The sequence below is a fragment of the Lycorma delicatula genome, chromosome 8, assembly GCF_047948215.1.
Source record: "Lycorma delicatula isolate Av1 chromosome 8, ASM4794821v1, whole genome shotgun sequence".
In the NCBI taxonomy this organism is placed as follows: Eukaryota; Metazoa; Arthropoda; class Insecta; order Hemiptera; family Fulgoridae; genus Lycorma; species Lycorma delicatula.
In genome coordinates this window covers 48,797,767-48,820,253 of record NC_134462.1, presented here as the reverse complement: position 1 = coordinate 48,820,253, position 22,487 = coordinate 48,797,767, and the positions used below count along the sequence as shown (strand labels likewise).

Below are 22,487 nucleotides of genomic sequence, written 5' to 3'. Positions count from 1 at the left end.
AATAACAATAAAACAAAGAAAAAAATAGTTATTAATGAAATAAAATTTTATGTACTTTTCATTTAAAAAAAATATGTATATGTAATTTAAATAGGCGTACAAGGCGTCATACATAGGCGTCATGTGATGTCCACATCAGATTTTTGCAACTGCAATATGAATTAAAGAATTTTATTTGACAGAAAATTGGTGCGCTTCCTCATTGGCATAATTTTGTACGGGATTGGTTGATTGACGTTTTCTCCAACCACTGGAAGAGCTAGTTTTTAATTTTATTTGTGATTATTTACTGTAATTCTAACTTAAGAGTTATTAAATAGCTTCAAAACTCCAATAATCTTTTTTTGTACATCCTTTGTATTATGATCGCTTTTATGTTTACCTGAATATGTTTGATATCTATTTATATATAGTTGTTTTTTTTTTTACCATGTTTGTAACTCCGATCTCCGTGGCGGAGCGTCTTGATCTTTCACTTGGAGGTGTCGGGTTTGATTCCTGATAATGGGTGGTATTTTTCATACGCTACAAAAAAATCGCATTTCATAATTCCATGCACAAGCTTCGAGCTTATATGGTTTATTAATCATCCAAAAAAAGGACTTAGATTCTGGAATATGATATTTTTTAATATTTACTATTATAGCAAATTTCTCGCCAGTTTTCTTCTATGAATTTTATCATCTGTACTACTGTTTTTTTTTTAACCATTACTTCTTGATTTTTATCGTGTACGATGTAGTTAGGAATTATAGACATAACTGTGGTTATAAATGTATTTATGTCTACATCTTCGACGTTTTCTCGTAGAAGAGTTGTTTTTATAAAATTACATGTTACCCAGAAAGTCGTAATACATCAATTTATTCAATTGTATTACGGTTTATTTTTACGACTGCAGAATAAAATAAAAATTTCAATAATTTAAAGCGATTTTGAGTTAGTCGTGGTACAATGTACATACGAACGATGTACTTTGTAAAACGAACGATGTAAAAATTAGATAAAACAATAAACGGAGCTCAAACGAAAGCTGTTAAGTTACGGCTAGAGAAAGCTATTAAATGTTAATAGGAAATTGTAATAGAAAATTACAAGAAAAGGAAATTTAGAATTAAGATTTAAAGGGCTTAAACCATTCTGAATGAAATATAAATTGGGTGGAAAGATACATGTAGCGTTAAAATAGAGTTTTGGTAAAGCGTAAAATTTAAATTTAAATTAAATTTAAACGTGTTTATTTCACTGTGGACATAAGGTAAAGAATAAATATTTTTGAATTAGGGCTAATAACATTTTTTTTTTTTTTGTAGATGTGTTTTAATTTTTTTGTCATTGTTTATTTTAAAAGAAAAAAATTCAATAAGTTATACTTGTGCAGAAAATTTTTATCACCTTTGTTTTGAATCATCTTAGCCTCAAAATACCTATTTTACATCCGTAGTTATTTATTATTAAATACATTCTAATATTTACCTCCCTTTACGTTTTTTTACTCTTCGTGTGTAACAAAATTCATTAACCCTGTGGTTTCAATAATTTTCCACTATCCATGTTCCTTTTTTAAAAAGATAACGTCACATTAACTCTTTTCTCCATCAAATTCATCTTACTAATCTCTTTTTACCGACTTTTGAAGAAAAGTACGGTATTACTTTCGATCGCATGGTGGGATTGGGGGTTAAAATAGAATTTTCTTTAATTTTTAAGGAATACAATAATACCATTATATATGTTGATGTACATATAAAATGTGTGGCTCAAACATCTCCAAAACTACTGTATCATATTCATTGAAATTTAGATAATCTGTAGTAGCGTATCTGAAGTTGTGCCTGTGAAAATTTGATGAGATTGGTTGAGTCATTCTTGAATTATGCTCAAAGATTTTTTTTATCGGTGTTGCGGAGAAATACCATTTATGTACCCCCAAAAGTGGAGGAGTGTCGGACTCGCACGGGTTCGGCTAGATGTTTTTTTTATAATAGTCTTTGTGTGCCCGTACCCTACCGAATAAAACTTTTATTTCCCCATTCCTACCCACCCGGGGTCGGATAAGCAGTTAAGTATAGTTCAACCCCGCGGGTGCCTTTGAACTCAGGGGGTCAGGAGTCCCCGTGCTTCATCATTGTCGCCCATCCGCTCAAGGACAGACGAACGATGGTTCCACAGAGGGCTGTCTTTCCCCCCTTCGCTCTGGTGGTTCTTCTGCATGGTGGGATTTGAAGGGATGAAAATGGATTTTATTAATTTTTTGAGGTATGAGGATTACGAAAATAGCATTTATATACAACATTTTGTAGCTTGGAAAAACGAAAAAAATTATATATCTTTTAGTTTTCTCATTGAATTTATGTTTTGTATATTTCTTGCTGAAAAAAAAAAATATATATAATAATTATATAAAATAAAATAAAGGAAAATTAATCTTGCGGAGAACTGCAAAAAAATACTTTTTCAATTTCGCACTTTGTAACCAATCTTATTTTCAACAGTCTTCTATTAACAATGCATTTCAAAACCTCTTATTTTTACTTTGCTGATTTCCTTACAATCGACTTGTTGCTGTCTATCTATCAATAAATTTCATGCAAATAATTTTAAGAATTTCTTTCTTATTCTTATATCTATGTAAAGTACCGTCAGATTTCTTTTCTTTATGGTAGCTTACAAAATTCTATTTTTAATACTTTCATCTATTCATCCGTCCCTTGTAATTTTATTAACTAAATAATAATATTTCGCAACTTCTGTTGTATTATGTTATCCTAATTAAATATTTAATTCCTCATTGCCCTAGTTTCTATCGAATTTCATTACTTTTGTTTTTATTTTTGTAAATTGAATTTATCTCTCAAACATAAATCTGTAACATTAATTTATACTTCTGATCCATTTTTCTTTTCTTTCAAATAACAATATATTCAGTGAATATTAAATTTTTTTTTTAATGTTTTTTCTTTACACATGACAAATTTAATTATGGATTATTACATGTCTTAAGTATACGTACCACTAATCAGAATTGCTTTTCCGATAATAATTATAAAGTTTATTATTTAGTTGTCAAGCCTTGTAAACAGAATGAAGGTGTCACTTAAATAATTTTTGCATGTTAATATGTGAAAGTATATTTTTTTTACAGAAGAAGGCAGCGGGGTACCATTTTCGCTTTTTATAAAACGAAAAGAATTTTTTATTATTTATTTTTAAAGTCCCCTTCTAAAAATAATTTTTATATTTTTTCGTTAACTGTTGTTTTTCAATTATTATTATAATTTATTAATTTATTTTTTCATACATATTTTTTTTTCAGTGTGTAATAATGATAAATTTGTTTAACAGTTGGCAGATAAATAGTGATCATAATTTACAGACGAATTGAGTGAATATTTAAACGTAAATATTAAATGATTTTAAGCATTTTTGACTACATACGTGTTACTTTTATTGTTGAAGTAAACACAGTCTAATCAAAACGATATGACTGCGTAAAACCTCTGTTACCATATACTCAGTCGGTTTGTTCGTAACGTTATCATTTTTATTTAATTTTTGTGTTGACTGTCTAAAGAAAAAAAAATTCTATTTGCGTTTGTTTTTCAAATGAGAAAAACTGTTTAGTATTATTATTTTATTAAATTAAATTGTAATTATATTGTTTAGTTTAGAGTTAGTATTCAGTCCATTTAAACATTTATTTGTTGTTATCGTTGTTTGTACATATTACTGTTATTACACATATCACTGAGAAATGTTATTGGTCTTGTGTAATACTGTTATTTCTCCAACTATGACTATAACAACAAGGTTTTCCACTGTTATAGGTCAGCTTTGCTACCCTTTAACCGCTTTGGGAATAAATGCCATAAATTCAAGCAGTTCTATTCGACTACTCTTCCTTAATAACATATGTACATATTACCCGTGTCAGCTCCAGCGGCTTAAAATTTACTGAAGTAGGTCAACTGAAGCAAATTCTAGTTACTGTAATGTCTATATATATGTATTAAATTTAATGAAAATTAAAGCCTGAAGTTAATATAAGTTATATTTTCACCTTATTCAACGTTATTCCTGTTTTAATTGGTTTATGAGGTAAATTTCATCTTAATGCTTGTTATATCCAATCATTTCCTTTGCTTATTTTGTTGTAAATTATTTTTTCCGTTTTGTTTTTATTATAAAAATATACATGTGTTTATTTAATCGGCGATGAATTTTATATTGAAAGGCGGTTTTTTCAGGGTGAAAAATTAAGAAGTAATGGAATTTGAAATTTAATTTAACATTTTCTTTTTTTTAATGTATTAGCTAGAACTTCATGTGCTGAATTTGAAAATTGTACAATCTTTTAAGTTGTAGAGCGTAACAAAAATTTTAAGTATGTTAATGATTTTTCTGGATAATTATTATAAATAATGAAAGCTCTTACCATTCCTCGATGTATTTAAAATTAAATTTATTTTCTCCTCTAGATTATAGTCGATTCTAGTAAATACTTGATGACTCAAATTCTTGATAACGATAATTTTTTTCGGTTCCCTTGATAAAACCTACCTTACTCAAAAACAACTATAAGTCAAGTGATCAAATTTTGACCTTTTTCGTATTTAAATCGAAACCTTACACAGCGTTACCTCTATTATTCGAACGTTAACTCTATATCTCGAAGTTCTTACCGTGGAGCCTGGCTAACTTGAATCCCTAATCTGATAAACAAGGATATTGTAACTTGTCGATTTTTGCTGAAACTGTCAGTGTAGCGTGTTTTTACTTGTGCGTGATCATCGTCCTCGTGTTTGGCTTGTTAACTGTATAACAGTTATGGTGTAACATGCGTGTAATGTACAGCTTAGTGAAGTTTAGTATGAGTGCTAAAAGTAAGGTAAATAGTTTAATTATCGGAAAAAAAAATTAAATTACCAGTAAACGCAAGATTATTAAATGAGTTAATTAAGTTAATTTATAATTTAACCGAAGAAGAGAAACTGAGTTTTTTGATATTGAAAATCGTATGGTTGAGTGGTTCAAACACAGCAAAGAAAAAAAACAACTTTGGGGCGCCTACTTTTGAAAAAAAAAGGCAGAATATTTTTCTAGAGTTTGGGTCAAGTACAAATTTAAGACGAGTAATGATTGACTAAAAATTTAAAAAAACATAACATAACATTATTTTTAAGAATATTTGTGGTAATAATGGAAACATGGATGATAAGGTGTTTGGAATCATCTTCATTTTCTGAGATGATTAAAACGTATTACCACAAAAATGTTTTTAATGCAGATGGGACTACTTTATTTCACAAATTTCTTCCAAAGATCAAGTGATTCAAAAAAGGGAAATTCTAAGGTGGTAAATTCAGCAAAGGGTTACTTGTTGGGAGGCACAGAGTGATTAAAGTCTTTATTTATAGGCAAATAAAAAAAAACCCCGAAATGTTTTGTTGGAGTAAAATCATTCCCTGTTCATTATACTCGCAATAAAAAAGCATGGATGAAATCTAAAATTTTCGCTTCTTTGTTGACTGACGTAGAAAATAGTGAAAGAAACGAAAAATGATTTATTTTATTATAAATACTCATGGCACAATCTATGCACAAATAGGGAACGTAATTTGTTGTTCCCTTGGGATTCGAGTTATCGAGATTCGACTGTTTAATTTATTTTGTTACATATGGAAATTTCTCCATAAAGGAAGGCAAATCAAACAAGTTTACATATGTAAATTTCTCCACAAAGAAAGTCAAATCGAACACTTGTTCGATTTGACTTTCAAGTCAAAGTTGCAAGTTGCTTTACTTAAAGCAGTCTAGGGTTTTTAGGTATAATGTTAACGTAAGGTTAAAAAAAGTGAATATAGAATAAAAATTAGAATAGTATTTGGTAAGGAAGTGTTTAATTGAAAGAAACATACGTAAGATAGAATAGACTTAAAGAAGCGCCTCGTGAACTGTTACATTTGAAATATATTTCAGTATAGATGTGAAAAATAGAAAAGAATGCTTTGGATTTTACTTAAAAAAAGCATACATTAACTAATGTTAATACTAATACTACTAATGTATATACTAATACTAATGTTAATTAATACTATGGTTTACATTTTTAGAAAAAAAAAGTTATTGGGTGATTTTCTTTATGATAGTATTTCTTAAAGTAACCCAGTAATAAGTGTATGATGGCTCTTTTCAGTGATGTAGATCTGTCATATTTTAATGTAACTGTTATAATAATAATAATTTTAATTGTTATTAAATATTTTAATTATTATTAATAATTATTTATCATATATTTTAATTTGTAACAAAGGTTTTAAATATTATATATTTTTAATATTACTCATTAATGCATGTAATGATAGTAGAGTAAAATCCAAAATTAAGAAAATGGTGAGAAAAGGTTAACGAAGGAAAAATAAATTCTCATTTAAAATGATGGTTACGTGTATTCTCCATAAAAAAAAAAAAAAAAAAAAAAAAAAAAAACAATTTATAGTGTAATAAGCATATTTCATATGCGTACTGATAGGTTACTTGTCTGCATTTCTATTGTTTTGTTTTTTTTTTTTGCTCTGTTGTAGTAGTTTTTTAATTAAAAATTAAAAATTCGCACTATCATTTTCTTGAAAAAATAATTTTTTCTATACATATTCTACTTTTTCTTGGTCGTGAGCATATTCAGTTAGTTTTATAAATTATTCTTTCCTAATATCTATAAGTATCAAAATCCTTCCTTTCATTTTTCCTTGTATGATCCATTTTGTGGACAATTTTTAGGCAGGATTTGACTCAACTATGATGTTTTTCTCTTCCTTATTATCTTCATATAATTCCCGTCCTTCTATTCTTCTCCATATTTTCTGAGTTTTTAAAAACGTTTGTTCATCAATTTCACCTAATCTCGGTAAATTACGTAGAATGTTGATGGGAAGGGGAGAGCAATCGATTCCTAATACAAAAATGTATTTTCTCTACCATAATCCTTAACAAAATATATATATCTATAATTTGAATTGTATTTCAGTATTACAGTAAAAAATTCAGAACGAATTTACATAATATTAAAGTAGGCTGTTATATGAGTATATTTGTTTGGTGCTAGTAAATGTGAACTCATGTTGATTATTTACGGAATAAATTTAAAGTAGGCTGTGTTATTTCCACGCATTTGTGGAAATGTGGAAAAAACAACATTTAATTCTTACAAAATAACAATATTAAACCAGATAACACAACATGTTTTAGCTTAAAATAAAATACAAAACTTTCCTTTTAGAAAAACAACATTTTTCTGTTGATAAATATTTAATGCAATTTTAATTTTTAGCAACTTCGTTTAACTTTATTTTTTTTTTAATACGTACTCAAGTACTTATTAACGCCTTTAGAATTGTTATTTTATTGTATATCAATTTTATCTTTATTTAGGTTTTTTTTTATTTATTTGCGTTATAGTTAATATAATTAACTATAATATTAATAATATATAATTTTAATTTTATCTATTTATTAGAAAAAAGGCGGTCTATGGCCCGCCGTGCAAATGTTACATTATTTGTTCCATTACATATGTGTTTGTTAAATGTTTTTGCCAGTTTTAACTAAATAAAATTTATGAATTTAGCGTACTAAAAACAATAAAAACTTTTACAACGAAAAGCTTCAAAATCCTGAACATTTTTAGCTGCTTTTAGAGTTGTAATTTTTTAACACTGCTCTAACCCCCAATGTTTTCTTTTTTATCCCCCAAAAATTTGTTTTTATCATTTATCATTTTAGATAAAGCTTTCGTTTAAAGAAGTATAAATAGTTCGAAGGAATGAATTTTTCGAGAAGTATAAATCGTTCGAACGAATGAATCATTCGTGCGCTGCGCGCAGCTGTCCGGCGCACCACACGGTCTGCTCTACGCCAGTAGTAGCTAAAATAAAAATGTGAGCACCTCCATAAAACAAACAAACCCACGCACTATTCTTTTTTATGGGAAAGATATTACTTTCCCCGTCATGGCTTCGCTCGCGTTATCAATGGGACTTTACTTACAATATTTTTTAATAGCAAATTTATTTATTTATAAATAAAAATTATTTATTAAGAATATTTTTTTTTTAGATGTTCATTAAATCCCCCGTCACCAAATTTAATGGAAAAGTTTGCGTTTCTTTTTTGCGGTGATAGAATGAATAAGTTGCTGCGTAAACTTACTCTAGAGAAAGCCACATAAAATTGTCTGTGAGAGAAACAGTCTTCTCTTAACTCCCGTTGCGGTCAGGAAATATTTAGCCGATTATAAACAGATGATTCTGTTCCTTGGACCTCGCTGTATTCATTAAACTCATGCTTGTGGGAATAATAATGGCAAATGAAAATTGAAACCTGTTCAATTTATAAAAAAATTAATCGGTGTAGTGTAACTTCTTCAGAACGACAGTTTGGTCAGTACACGACCCGGTCTTTGAGTGATCTAAGAATGTGGGTTTTAAAACAGTAGGCCTCCATTTTAAAAATATTTGTTATAACTGGTTACAACCGGGAAAAATGTATTTTGCATGTTTTTATCATTGCTCGACATGCACCATTAAGAGGTGACCGTACTTCGTTTCTTATTATAATTATTATTTTTATAAACGTCGCGTCGCACATACAGTAACAGTGGCTGTGTTGGTTTAGTTGCCGCGTGGTACACCGTCGCACTCCTTAAAAAATCGAAATTAAAAAAATCCGAATTTTTTTTTAGATATTTATCTGAAGAGTTTACGCAGCCTCAATCTAGTGAATATATAGATTAATGTATTTGGAAATTTGAAAATTTTTGTCATTTTTCAAATTATTTTCACTTTTTTGAAGTTTGAATTTCGAAAAATCAAAAAATTGGTTTTTAGATATTTACATGAAAATTACACCCCTCAAAAATCAAGATGATATCTTCATTTGTTACCGAGAAATTAACAAAAATAGTAAATTTCATTGTTACTCCATTTTAATCCTTTAAATTGAAATTTCAAAAAATCATTTCTTAGTTTGCACTTACACCGTAAGAAGAACATATATACAAATTTTCATCACTTTATCTTCTGTAGTTTTTGCGGGGCGTTGATGAATCAGTCCGTCAGGACTAGTTGCTTTATAGGTACGATATGTTTACATACATATACATTTATATTACATACATTATAGATATTATATACATTTGTTAATTGGGGATCATTTTTTAATTTTTATTTTATTTTATATTTTGTTACAGTATATTGGAACACTTGATGTACCGAGGCCTACTAGTAGAGTGGAAATAGTTGCAGCCATGCGAAGGATAAGAGTAAGTAAATTTATGTATTTAATTTTTGTTATTATTTAAATATAATATTAACAAAAACTTATTTTATTTGTTTTTATTTTGAAAAAATAATCTCATTGTTCTACTGTAAGTTTCTAAAATTGTAAATAGAATCTGATCTATAACAATTAATTAAGAAAGTTATTTTTTTAATTAATACTTACAATTCGCTTAGTAATCATTGTTTGCACTATTTAACCATAATAAGAAACATTTCTATATTCATCCAAGCAATCTCTTTTTCTCTTAAAAAAACTTGAAGTCTTTTCATTTTAATTGAAAGCCTTGAAAAAGCATCTTTTTTAAGGTAAAACATTTTAATTAAAAGGTAACTTCACTTATTGCTGTTATAATGATTAAAAATCTGTTTTCTTAGTATTCTTGTTTACTTTTTTCTTCCTCATCATCTTTAGAGAGCGAAATCATAACTCGACGAGTATAACTTGGCCATTAGTGAATATATAAAAAGAGAAGTACTTAGGAAATTAATTGTCGTAACGAATAATTATTATTATTTATTTATTTATGTTGCTTGTATAGCGTTGTAATTGGTATACAACCAGTCACAGTGATATAATTATGATAATTACATCGATAAAATTATATATATAGTTGTAATTTAATAGTAGAATTATAAATAATAAAAATTATATATAGTAAAAATTTAACTACGCATAAAATAAAATAAAAACTTGATCACTACTAAAGCCGATTAATATTTAAAAAAAAATTATTCAACGAAAAATTGTTTCACTTATAAAGCTGACAACACAGATATAGGACTTTGCTATCACGCGGCTAAGGGAAACTCGTGCAACTGTGGGTTGTTTCTGATGCACGGCTTAATTTAAAATATGTGTCATTTTATATAAATATAACTTTTTTTTTTATTTTATTTAATTCAATGATTCTAACTAAAGCGCGCGCGCATACCGTATTTAATTCGCGCTGGTGTGGCGGTAGTAGCGGCGACGGTTGTTACTTAGTTAACTAATGTAATTTTATAACTTAAATAGAAAAAAAAAATTCGTTTGTGCGGTCGGAAAAGATGTGTAGCCGGAAGGCTTAACGCACCAGATACCGTGGTAATCGGGTGATGGAGTTCAAGAGTTAGTCTGACGAGTTACAATTTTATACTTTAAATATTATTCATTTATTTAATTCTACCGTTCACCCGTGACGTCACAACATAGCAGGCGACTACAACAGCTGTACGTCAGTGCTATACTGCACTCCTTGTTGTAACAAGGGGTACTGTTGACACAGTATGTCAACTTAGCCACTAGTGTAGAGAAATTTTTCAAGTGGGAGTGCGATTTTGTTGTTTTACTTTTGCAACTAAGGACCTAATATTTTAAATAAGTCTTTTAGAGAAATTATTTCTCCAACATTTCTTTTTCTGCCTTTAAAATTGACTGAACTATGAAAAAATATTAATCCATTTTGTTAAAATTATTCTTTATGGGAATAACATGAACAAAAAACCCCTAATATCATTGCATTGGTTGTAGATTTGTTTTTCATTTTGTTTCATAACAGGATAAAGAAATATTTTTTTATACTTATATTTACAAAAGATGTATTAAAAACCAATAAGAACAAAATAATGTGTAATAATTTTTATTCAAAACAACGTTTGATTCGTGTAATTTAAGCATTCATATCAATGGCGTTTTGATATATATATATATATATATATATATAATTTTATATTAATTAAATGAAATCATATTTTAATTTTTCCTTCTACTCTTAATAAATTATTAGAAATAAATATCAAACAAAAAAGAAAATGTCTTCTATTATTTCCATATTGAATATATTTTTGTTCTATTTTTATAGCTACTACTATTTTTTTTTCAACTTACAAAAGGAAATGATACTTTTAAAAGATGAAAAAATAATTTTAAAAGTAAATCAGAATTTTTTCATCGTAATTTATTTTATAAAAACAGAACTGAAATGAAATAAAATAAAAATGAATACACTTTTTAAAACGTTTAAATAAGTTTTTGCTTGCAAAATTAAAAAAAAAACGAACTATTAATAACTATCAAATTTCTCAACCCTAATGAATAACTTGCTAATAATAGTAAAGACTTTGTAAAATAGTTTAATATTATTACTTAATATTCATGAAAACTCCCTTTTCCTAATCAATCCTGTTATCATAAATTATATGGTTTCCTCGTTTTTATTATAAATATCTTATTACTTACACTTTCTATAGATATTGTCACGTGTTTGCGGCTCGATCAGGATACTGAGAGATTGACAATTGAAAATGTTTATATAATTAGAATTTATTACGTAGTTTAAGAAGATAAATAAAATAGAACAAATCAGTAATAACAATAATAATAATATAAATAATTTTAAAAAATTACGTAAAATAAGACAAATATATAATAACGACAAAATGAATAATAATAATAATAATAAACGACAATAATAAACAAATAATAATCTTAGTAATCAACAATAACAATAATAACAGACAGTGATTACATACAAAACAGAATTTAAAGTAATCGTCAGGATTTATTTGTAGGTAGTTAAATATTAAAAAGCAGAATTCAGTCCGCAAAATCTCCTTCCAGACAGACATCTACAGGAACGATCGTCAACTGGTCTTCCCCGGAGTATTTATACTTCTATCCTCTTTACCTGCAGGACTAGACCCAACTCGAAGCGTGAGAATGATCGTCTGCCCTCATATTTTCCCATGAAATTCCTACCCTGGTCCGGTACTTCTTCTCACGGAACAACAATTGTTTAGGTGTGTCAGTAGGCAGTATTACAAACGACGATTGTTAAACGGACCTGTTACCTGCACTAAAAAGTTTCCTTTTAACCCCTTTCTGGATTCCTCCTGTTATTATATTTTCTACTACTTTCTTCTTGAAAGAATCCCTACTTCTTGAAAGAATACTACTTTTCTTCTTGATTGGTGGGAATCCCTTACTCAGGTCCGTTATACCAACATACCGGGTTGGTCTAGGGATGAACTCATCATCGCAAATCAGCTGATTTCGAAGTCGAGAGTTCCAAGGTTCAAATCCTTGTGAAGGCAGTTACTTTTATACGGATTTGAATACTAGATCGTGGATACCGGTGTCCTTTAGTGGTTGGGTTTCAATTAACCACACATCTCAGGAATGGTCTGAGACTGTACAAAGACTGCACTTCATTTACATTCATTCATATCATCCTCATTCATTCTCTGAAGTAATACCTTACGGTGGTTCCGAAGGCTAAACTGAAAAAGAAAGTAAAGGTCCATTATACCGGTCTTGTTACAATATGCTGACATAATTTTGTATACATCAGTTTCTATATGTACTTTTTCTACATGTTATATTATTCTTAAAAATTTTCCTTTGAGATCTAACTTTCATTAATTGTTAGAGACTTGTCTCTAAATGATTTTATTCTTAAATGTTACAAATTCTTAATTTTTTATTTAATATTTTTCTTCAAAGTTTTTAAAAAAAAATTCTAATTTAATTTTGAATTAATTATACCAGTGTCATAAAACTATGTCTTACCAATTAGAGGAAAGCTTTTTTCTTAAAAAAAAAGAAGATTATAACCTCTAAAAATTGTGGCGGAGTAGTAGCACTAAGGCGGAGCAATATTCATACGCAACAAATTTCTATTTTCATATTTCCAACCACAAACTTCTCTGTAAACTTTTGTGGTGAATTAATTCATCAGTCAAAAAAAAAAAATTACGTATTTATCTTTTGTTTGTTTAAAGTTTTGGTAAAAATGTATCCAAAACTATAAAAAATAGGTTAGTAAATTTTCAGTAGTAGTATTTTTTAATGAAATATCGCGGTAAATGACGTGTTTTTTCTTATACTTCTGCACACTGCTGCTACAATACATTTAAATATGTGAAGTGATGTTATTCGTTAGATTATTTAAATTTTATTGAATGTGGTAAATTATTTTGGTGTACTGACGGGTGTTCCTTAAGTGTGAAATTTGATATACCTATGTGTGACATTTTGTCTGGTAATTTAAAAATTTGATAAAATTTTCAAAACAATATAGAATAAGTTATCCTCTGATATTAAATGTTAGTAGTCAGTATTTTGTATTTATAAGGAATTAAAGGATTCCAAAGATTACATTTATTATAAGGAAAATTTGATTACGATAAATTAGTTGATGAAACCAGGCTGAAATTAATTAATTAAAATAAATATTCATATGTTGGTGGTAACAGAAACTTTTTAATGTGTAATAAAAATGAAAAGGTAAACATTTTGAATTTTATTGCTAACGTTTACTATTCTAATGGAATTAAGAAGGAAATATTTTGCAGAGAAAGCATATTAAGTGTGTAAAGTAAAAGAATATTTGAATGACAATAGCTGATGTAAGTATATTATATAATTATTACAAGCAGTGATATTATAGATTAGAGGTAGATAAAGAATTTCATTACTACGGATATTACGATGAACTCTTAATAATTATTTATAGTAGTTAAAAAAAAATTGAGGTGTATTAATTTTTCCAAGATTGCAATTTTGTTTGTAGCTTTTCTTTACTTAATTTTTTTGATTCAGCACATTCTCTAACGGTCGTTTGGGGTCAGGAGCACTGACAAGTGATTATAATTTACTTATAGGCTAGGCTCCCTGCCTAAATCTGCTAAAGTTTATTTCTTCAATTACGACTTTTCATTAAACACTTTTATTTATTAATGTCAACATGATTGAATTTACACGGTCAGTTTTAAAGTATCTATATGTTCTTATATACAAATTTTTTTTATTTGATCGATCGTAATATTTTTTTATTAATGCACGGAGAGTACTCCAGATATAAGAAAAAAAAAATGATAGTTGCTTATTTTATTTTTCTGATGGATAAACCGAATTCATCAGAAATATTATCCCAAAATCATGTGTTATAATATTAAACGCTAAACGAACGCTTGGAAAAAAGTCGATCCAATTAATGTAATTAAACGATTTCTTTTCAAAACTACTCAAAAAAGTGATTTAAATATATCATAATAAAAGTTTTTCCTAAACAATACAGACAGTTACAAGGTGACAAGGCTGATATTTTTAAGATGAGATATAGTTCACTTTCTAATCAATCAAAGAATTTATTTTTGAATATTATAAAAAAAATATTTGTCCAAGGATTTTAAGTATTATGTTGTCACAAGCTTTTTTATCTGTAAAATAACAGTTGTATTTTAAGGTTTTAAAATGAACATCCCAATCCCCGTATGGGAAGACACCCACCTTGTGACGATTCCGGTTGCCATACACCCCCCCCACACCACCCGTTACAAGCCCAGTAGAGGTCGTCTTTTTGACCCTCTAACTGATTACATATCACAGGCTTCAGTCAGGTCTCTGTTAGGATGCCATCGATGCAAATGCCTCGGTAGACATTTACATCAGTGAATTTTAACTCAGCCTTTGCCTTTGCTGTAGGCCCGGGCCTAGTTCTATATTTTAAATATGCTACGAGTGTAAATGCCTCATAATATACGAGTCTATTTCAATAATAATAAAAATAATAATGCACAACTCAAGAAATGTTGATCGCAACAACGAAATTCAGACCTAGTTCTCTTAGTGATCTCAATCTGATCAATTCTGAAATTTTAATCAAATTGCAACTACGGACTCCGGTCTGGCCTACCCGAGATAAGATGGCTGATTGAATCAGCCATCTTATTCAACACCTCACCTATCATTAAAGAACATAGATGTTAAGTAATATAATTCCATCCTACACTTACGGAATGAAAATGTAAGTAAGTAATAATATTCTCTTTATTAATGTAATTTAAATATTAAAAAAATGACGTAATCATTTATTAATGTTGTTTTAAATGCTTATTATAACGTTTTTTTCATTTCAAGGTTGTACCACACCTATCTTGCTAAGCGCTAAGTGACAGAATAATTTAATTTGAGTTTTTCCTGGAAGTTAAGTAATATATATATATATATATATATATATATATATATATATATATATAGAAATAGTAAAAACGTAAAACCGTATTACGTAAAAGATAAACGGTGTAGATAAACCGTATGAAAGCCCCGTTAATTTGTATTTTGAAATCTGTCTCTAACACCAGAGGTTTCTTAAATTAATTTGTCTAAAAAAAATAAAAAAAAAAAAAGATTTTGTATCTAAACTGATAATATTACTTTTTTAAAAAGAAATTTAACGTTTATATGGATGTATAAGAAATGATACTGTAATTATAAAAAGATTTTTTGTATGAAATTAAGATATTTTTAGAATGTTAAAAATATCATCGTAATATTTTATTATGTTATCGTGATATTACGTACCATTTAGTCAATTGTATGTAATGTGATAATTAAATAGTACTAATTTCTCTTATCGCGATATCAAATATGGACGGAATTAATAAGTAATAGTCTATTATTGCCTTTAAAAAAAACTACCAAATTAAAGTGATTGGAATTTTGTTTTTAATGAAATTAAAGCCGTTTTATATATAAATAGAGGGTTGATATATTGAACGTTAGTTTTGATTATGTAAACTGTATGACTGGAAATTTCCTGGTCCTGTCTGTATGTTAGTTATTCAAATCGACTTCGAATTAATAGTGGTGTATATTTACTTGTATGATTAGTTAAGAGAAATAGAAATGAATAAATAAAAAATCTATAGTAAGTAAAATAAATGTATTTTTAGAGGACAGTTTATCTCTTTTTACAAATATTTACTATCGTGTGAATTTATGTAACCGCATGGTTCAACTGTTGTTAAACTGTTAAAGAGTCACATCCTGCAACGTTTTTTTTGCACTTTTAAATTATTCATAACTAAATAGAAGTAGATTATCATAGAAAAGACATCATATAGTTACTTCAGTCTTCATCAAAGATAACCAATCACCCGGAAATGATAAAACATATTATAAAAAGTTTCATCCGGAACAACGAGAATTGCCATCATCCCGAAAAATAGTTTTTTTACCGACTTTCGAAGAAGTGTACGGTATTACTTTCGGTCACATGATGGGATTGGGGGTTAAAACTGAATTTTCTTAACGTTTTGAAGTGTGAGAAGTACGAAAATACCATTCGTGTATAAAACGTTTTGGATCGAAAATTTCCAGACTACTTAATTAATTTCAGTGAAATTTGATTATACTGTAGTAATGCATCTGAAGCTGTGCATGTGAACATTTTATTACGATTTTTTGAATCGTTCTTCATTTACGCTCAATTTAAGGTAAACAAAAGACAATATAACTTAAATTTGAGGAATTTTTTTCGTTGCATGCTGGAATTGAAGGGTGAAAATAAATTTTCTTTACGTTTTTAGGTATCAGGATTCAAAAATACCATTCAAGCATAAAATTTTATGGCTCGAAAATCTTAAAAATAACATTTTTTTATTTATTTTTTAATATGTACGTTACAATCTGTTCAGCTAGTGAACAACAAGCAAATTATTAAAATTTGTTTATATTTTAATATACTGTATGATATATTTAAATAAATATTTTATAATTTATCAAACATCATAATCTATTTTGTATAACCGCTTATTTTTCATAAAATATTTAACGTATAACTTATTCATTTGTAAACACTTGCAGAATATTTCTTTTTTTGCAAATTAAAAATCTTTACGTAACATTTACTGAATGACAACCCCTCATTCCCCCAGTATCATATTTCGAAATATAACACCAAACACCCTCCATTACTACATACGTTATGTTATTTATGTACGATCCCTCATAGTTGGTTGTATTGTAACTAAAGAAATTTTTATTTTACAATTTCTCTCGATTTTTTTTTTAACTATCATGTTTTTATACGCAACATAAAAAAAATTCTGTTTTATAAAATTTATCTGAACACAATAATCAGATATTTTACCATTGTGATAGTATAATGCATTTCATATCTAGTTTCATGATTATTTTCTTTTCATTTGGGTGGCCTATTATACTTCTCACACAGTAGTTTAGCAATGGGTGGCGATTGTTGCTTTTGGACTTTTTCCAAGCAGTAGATTCAACTGCCGGTTTATACCAACCATTACGATCTAATGAAACTTCGTTTATTTGTTGTTTATTTTATTGTGTTTGTAGTAAAATTTATTTATAATATTAATATTATTTTCAGTTTTATTTTATTTTAATTAATGTTGTTCTTAATATATATTTTATAATATAAACATAAATTAAAATTTGGTGGTTTAAAAATAACATGTTTTGCATTTAATTTATTCTGTTCAGTTTTTAATAACTTGTTGATTCTGGAAATAAATAAATAATAAATTACTGCTGATATCGCTTAGACTTAAATTTTCTAATTACATTATCACTGAATTGATTTTCATTGTTTAAATCCTTATGGTCAATTACTCCTAAAGCGTCGATCTCATTTTTACCTTCTTAGGAAAAAAGGGTTCTTAATTTTTTTTTCTTTTTATTCATGATGGAATTTTACATTATACCTGATGCTTGAATTTATTTTAATTTTTTAGTACTTGATAGTCTCGTCTTGTCCTTTTTTAGGTAAAACAAAACATTGCGCGATTCGTATAAGAGCTCGTATTTTTTTTATCTCTCTTCCTCGTAATATAGTGTATAACGTGATGTAAATCAGATATTCAAAGTATTTTTACGTTGGAATTTACGGAAATTGATTGGAAAATTAGCGTTACTAAATTTAAACTTTATTCGTAGAAACTCTTTCTTTTATCTTTATATTTTAGATGATTAATAACAAGAAAACGGATTTCAAAATCATATTAAAAAAAGACTTTTAATACTTTTGTAAAATACGGCTTTTAAGGTCACTGCCAAATTAAAAACAACTTTTTTTCTTTTTCCTGTTCAGCCTGCGGTAATTACCTTTCAGATAATAATTCAGAGGATGAATGAAGATGATATGTATGAGTGTAAATGAAATGTAGTCTTGTACAGTCTCAGTTCGAACATTCCTGAGGTGTGTGGTTAATTGAAACCCAACCACCAAAGAACACCCGTATCCACGATCTTTTATTCAAATCCGTGTAAAAATAACTGACTTTACTAGGACTTGAACGCTGGAACTCTCGATTTCCAAATTAAAAACAAATAATCTTTGATTAAGACACCATGTTCTAGAAAAAAAATTAAATTTATTAATTTTTTTATATTTTTCTTTACTTTCCCGGAGATTAAAATAGTTATATTAAAGGAGAAAGTATGGTGATGTTATAGCAACTGGTTTATAGGGTTTTTGCAAATCTTTACGTTTTAGTGTCCAACTAGTTCATCTAGACAAAAAACTTATGTATGAATGAATTTACGTACTTATATACACTGCCATGTGTGTCGCACTGCTTACCTTAGTTTCAAGGTTGACCAAACCGATTTTCTTCAATTTAGCTCAAATATATATATATATATATATATATATATATATATATATATATATGTAGTAACTGATCATATTAATCTTGTTTCCAAAATTGTTTATGGGGGGATATCACAAAAAGTCTCATTTCTATTTTCTTAAGGGGTATTTTAGAGAAAACTTTATTTAAGTAAATTTGATTGCTACAATGCATACATAGATATACAAAAATTTTATTTTAAAATTCAGTCCCTGACTCTTAAAATGAAAATATGTTTTTTGTTCTTAGCTTCCTTTGGTTTAAATTTTTTTCAAAGTTTTTTTAAAATTTATAATTCATTTATAACGCTATTAAGAAATTTCAATTTGTTTAATTTATAGACCGCAGACCTAAAATGCATAAAAGATTTTTTTAAATTTTCTTTTGCGTACTTTTGCCTTTATTGAAGGGGGTGTTAGATTTGGAGAATACTTTACTCAATTAAATTTGTTAACCTGTGTGTGAAAATGTTTATTTATATGATACATATTTAAATATAACTATTTTATAATAATGATACAATATAAAAATAATTGTTAATTTATTATTAATTATTACATATAAAACTAATTATATGTATTAATGTAAAGTAATAAAAGTTGTGCAAAACATTGTATGACTTGACCGGAGTAGCTTAGCCAGGAAAAATCATGTTTTTTAATTTTAGAACATCTTTTGTTGATAATGTTGGTAAGCGTTTAAAAATCCTAACTTATGAAGTAATCTCGTTTGCAATAAATGAAAAAATGGGAATAGGTTGCTTGTTAACTTAAGTAAATAAAATTAGATTAATTTTGATTACAAATAGATAGCAAGGTTTTTTTTTTTGTATTTTTAACGTTTTGATGAGATCTTGCGTAATATTTAACAAAACGTTTGTTGTATTTTTATGAATTGTTTTTATTATTTTTTCAATGCCTAATTCTATAAACAATGTTAAACTTCTTTTTTTTTAATTACTCTTATACAACCATTCTACATTAAATTTGCAACAGAGCAATTGACGACAGTATTTGTTATCAACGTCTTTTAGAGACGTTGAAAATATTGAAAAAATGTCATACTTGGTATTGAAAAATGTGCAAAATGTGATGATATTGCTTGGATTTATCGTAATTTAATTTTTTTATTATTATTACTTCGCCTTTTTAAATTTATATATATAAGAAAATCAAACGATCTTTTTTCAGGTTGATTTACTAACCACATTGAGTTTTCTTTTTATATTTAAGCACCGTAATGAAAAATTCTTAATCGTTATACTATAAATATAAGAATGATATCAGTATGCTATAACAAACCAATATTAAGCAATGCTGACGTCAAACAAGTTAAAAAGAATTTACAATGGCCGATAACGGAGTAAATGGAAGAAGACTATATAATTCCGAGGAATATTTAATAAACAGAAAAATGTATGTGTGCCAACCAATGAAAAATTTGAACAAATTTCTACCATTTTAACTTAATCTTTTGTTATTTTATAAAGAGAAAGAAGAAAGACTTAGAAACAAAAGAGCTTAAACGAATTTTTTTATCGTTTTTCTTTTCAAAGAATTATATCGCATTAATATTTTAGTTAATTGTGCCAAACTGGCAGAGTAGGATTATTGTATGTAATATGTTTAACTAAATTCTGTTGAACTTTTTTCCAAAAATTTGTAATGCTGCATTAAATAAATTTTTAATTAAAAAAAGAACTTAAAAACTTTTTTTTACGTTATTTGTCAAGAAAGGTATTATAAAATAAATGTAAGGGTTCGTTACAGAAGAATTAGGTCACAGCTAATGTAGCTCTAGCTGGCTAAGTCCTTATTTGCATTGCATTCTATAACTGGGGATTGTAGAATGGGATCTGCAGTGCGGTTGAATTGAATTGAGTGAAAAGCGAAGTAAAAAGATAGAATGAAGGGCTGAAGGGAAGGGTGTGTATGGGAATTAGAAAAAGAAAGAAATTGAAAGAGAGATTGTTCATCTCGTTTTGAACTGAATATTAAAATTCATTGAAATATATTTGCACTTTTTATAGCATATGGTACCACATTAAGTATTAGTGAATAATTTTTCTTTTTAAATCGGATTACTGTAATGAGAGATTTATTAATTATCAACCGAACCAAAACAGTAATTAGTAATATGATAAGAGACGTAGGTCAATATCAAAAATAGTATATATATTAAGTGAGAAATGAAGTAGTTTTTATTGGTTTCTTCAGTGAGCTGATTATACAACGCATGTCAGCATCCCAAACCTGAAACCTGCAATTTATATATAGCTCTACAACTGCTTCTACATTCTATAAACTACAAAGACTGGCTGAATAATGAACTTCATTATTCTCAGAAAAAGAAAATTCTGATTAGTGTCATTTTTATAGCAGATTTATTTTATTTGTTTTTTTCTGGGCGAAAAACGCTTCGGCGTTATCATCAAATCAAATAAATACGTCCGGAAAACAAAACATGAAACGTAAATACAAAAACAATAAAATAAAAAAAAAAACAAAACAAAACGAAAACTTAAAGTAGAAATTAAAAAAAAAAATTAAAATAAACCAAAATACCAAAAATAAAGACAAAACAAAAAACCTAAACCATATTTTGTGCTAAAACACAAAAACACAGGACCACTACAAAAAAATCGACAAACAATATTAAAAAGCGTGCAGAACAATAGCACCCTGGAGAAACAAAAACACCGGGTTGAAAACCCTTCCACTATTGCTCAGGATCCGACGAATTCCCGGGTAATCAAAATTCACGACGCAAGGCCGCACAACGCACGCACTCCACAAGAATGCGGCGCACACCAAGCGGCAGCCGCACCGCACGCACACCGGCGCGCCCACCGCTGACACCAGACACCCGCAAGCAGCCCTCGCACGTCCCACCCGTAATCGGTAGAGAAGCACCTCCCCACGACGAAACTTTCCGCATGAGGAGTCCCATGGCAGCACAGATGACTTTACATACACATATATAAGAAATACTTTTGACAAATATTCTAAATTAATAAATGATTGTATTTATTTCTCTCAGGAAAAAAAAAATAGTATAATATATAGTGTCTTTGTCTTCACTCAGTAAGATAAAGTGAATTCTTATGTCAGAATAGTCTCTATCAAAAAATTATTTTTTTCTTCTGAATTTCCAGTAACAACGCCATTTACTCAACTTCAAAAAAATTACTGAATTTGAGTTAATCTAGCCCATCATCGAAGGAATAAATAAATTATTTTTATTGTGAAACATGCAAAAGAAAAACATGATTCCTGATTGCCTGAAAACAGAAGTTAGGTTTTCAGAAATTCTAAATTATAAGAAATTTTTATTTATTTATTTCTTCAATGGAAATGTGCCTTTGCCACTCATACAACATAAAGTTGATTAAAAGAATTCAAAATTCTTAAATGTTGTAAAATCAATTTTATTAATTGAATTTATAAATAATTAGTCGTTCAGGGCTCCGCTCCCTGGATCTCCGTGGCCCAGGTTGGTGCATTCGAGCTCCAGGGCCGCAGAGGTTGCTTCGCTCACCCTTCCCGTTTAGCCAGGACCCCCGCAGTGTTATTTATCCTTATGCTTTTGAGAATAATACTGTATTAATATAATTAAAGTATTCAGGATTTATAAAACCTGAAATAGAAACTAAATTACAAAAGTAGTAATTAGGATAACTAAACTACTCAGAATTTTGACGAGGAAAACTTCACAACGTATTTCTTC

The 22,487-nt window shown here is 28.1% G+C and overlaps 1 protein-coding gene across 1 annotated transcript in view; it reads left to right on the top strand.

Annotated features, from left to right (window-relative positions):
* LOC142328869 (carboxyl-terminal PDZ ligand of neuronal nitric oxide synthase protein) overlaps positions 1–22,487 on the top strand; it is a 902,536-nt gene that overhangs the window by 528,259 nt on the left and 351,790 nt on the right. The window contains exon 2 of the mRNA XM_075372996.1: positions 9,248–9,319. Coding sequence (XP_075229111.1) covers positions 9,248–9,319 — 72 coding nt within the window. The remainder of the gene's footprint in view (positions 1–9,247; positions 9,320–22,487) is intronic.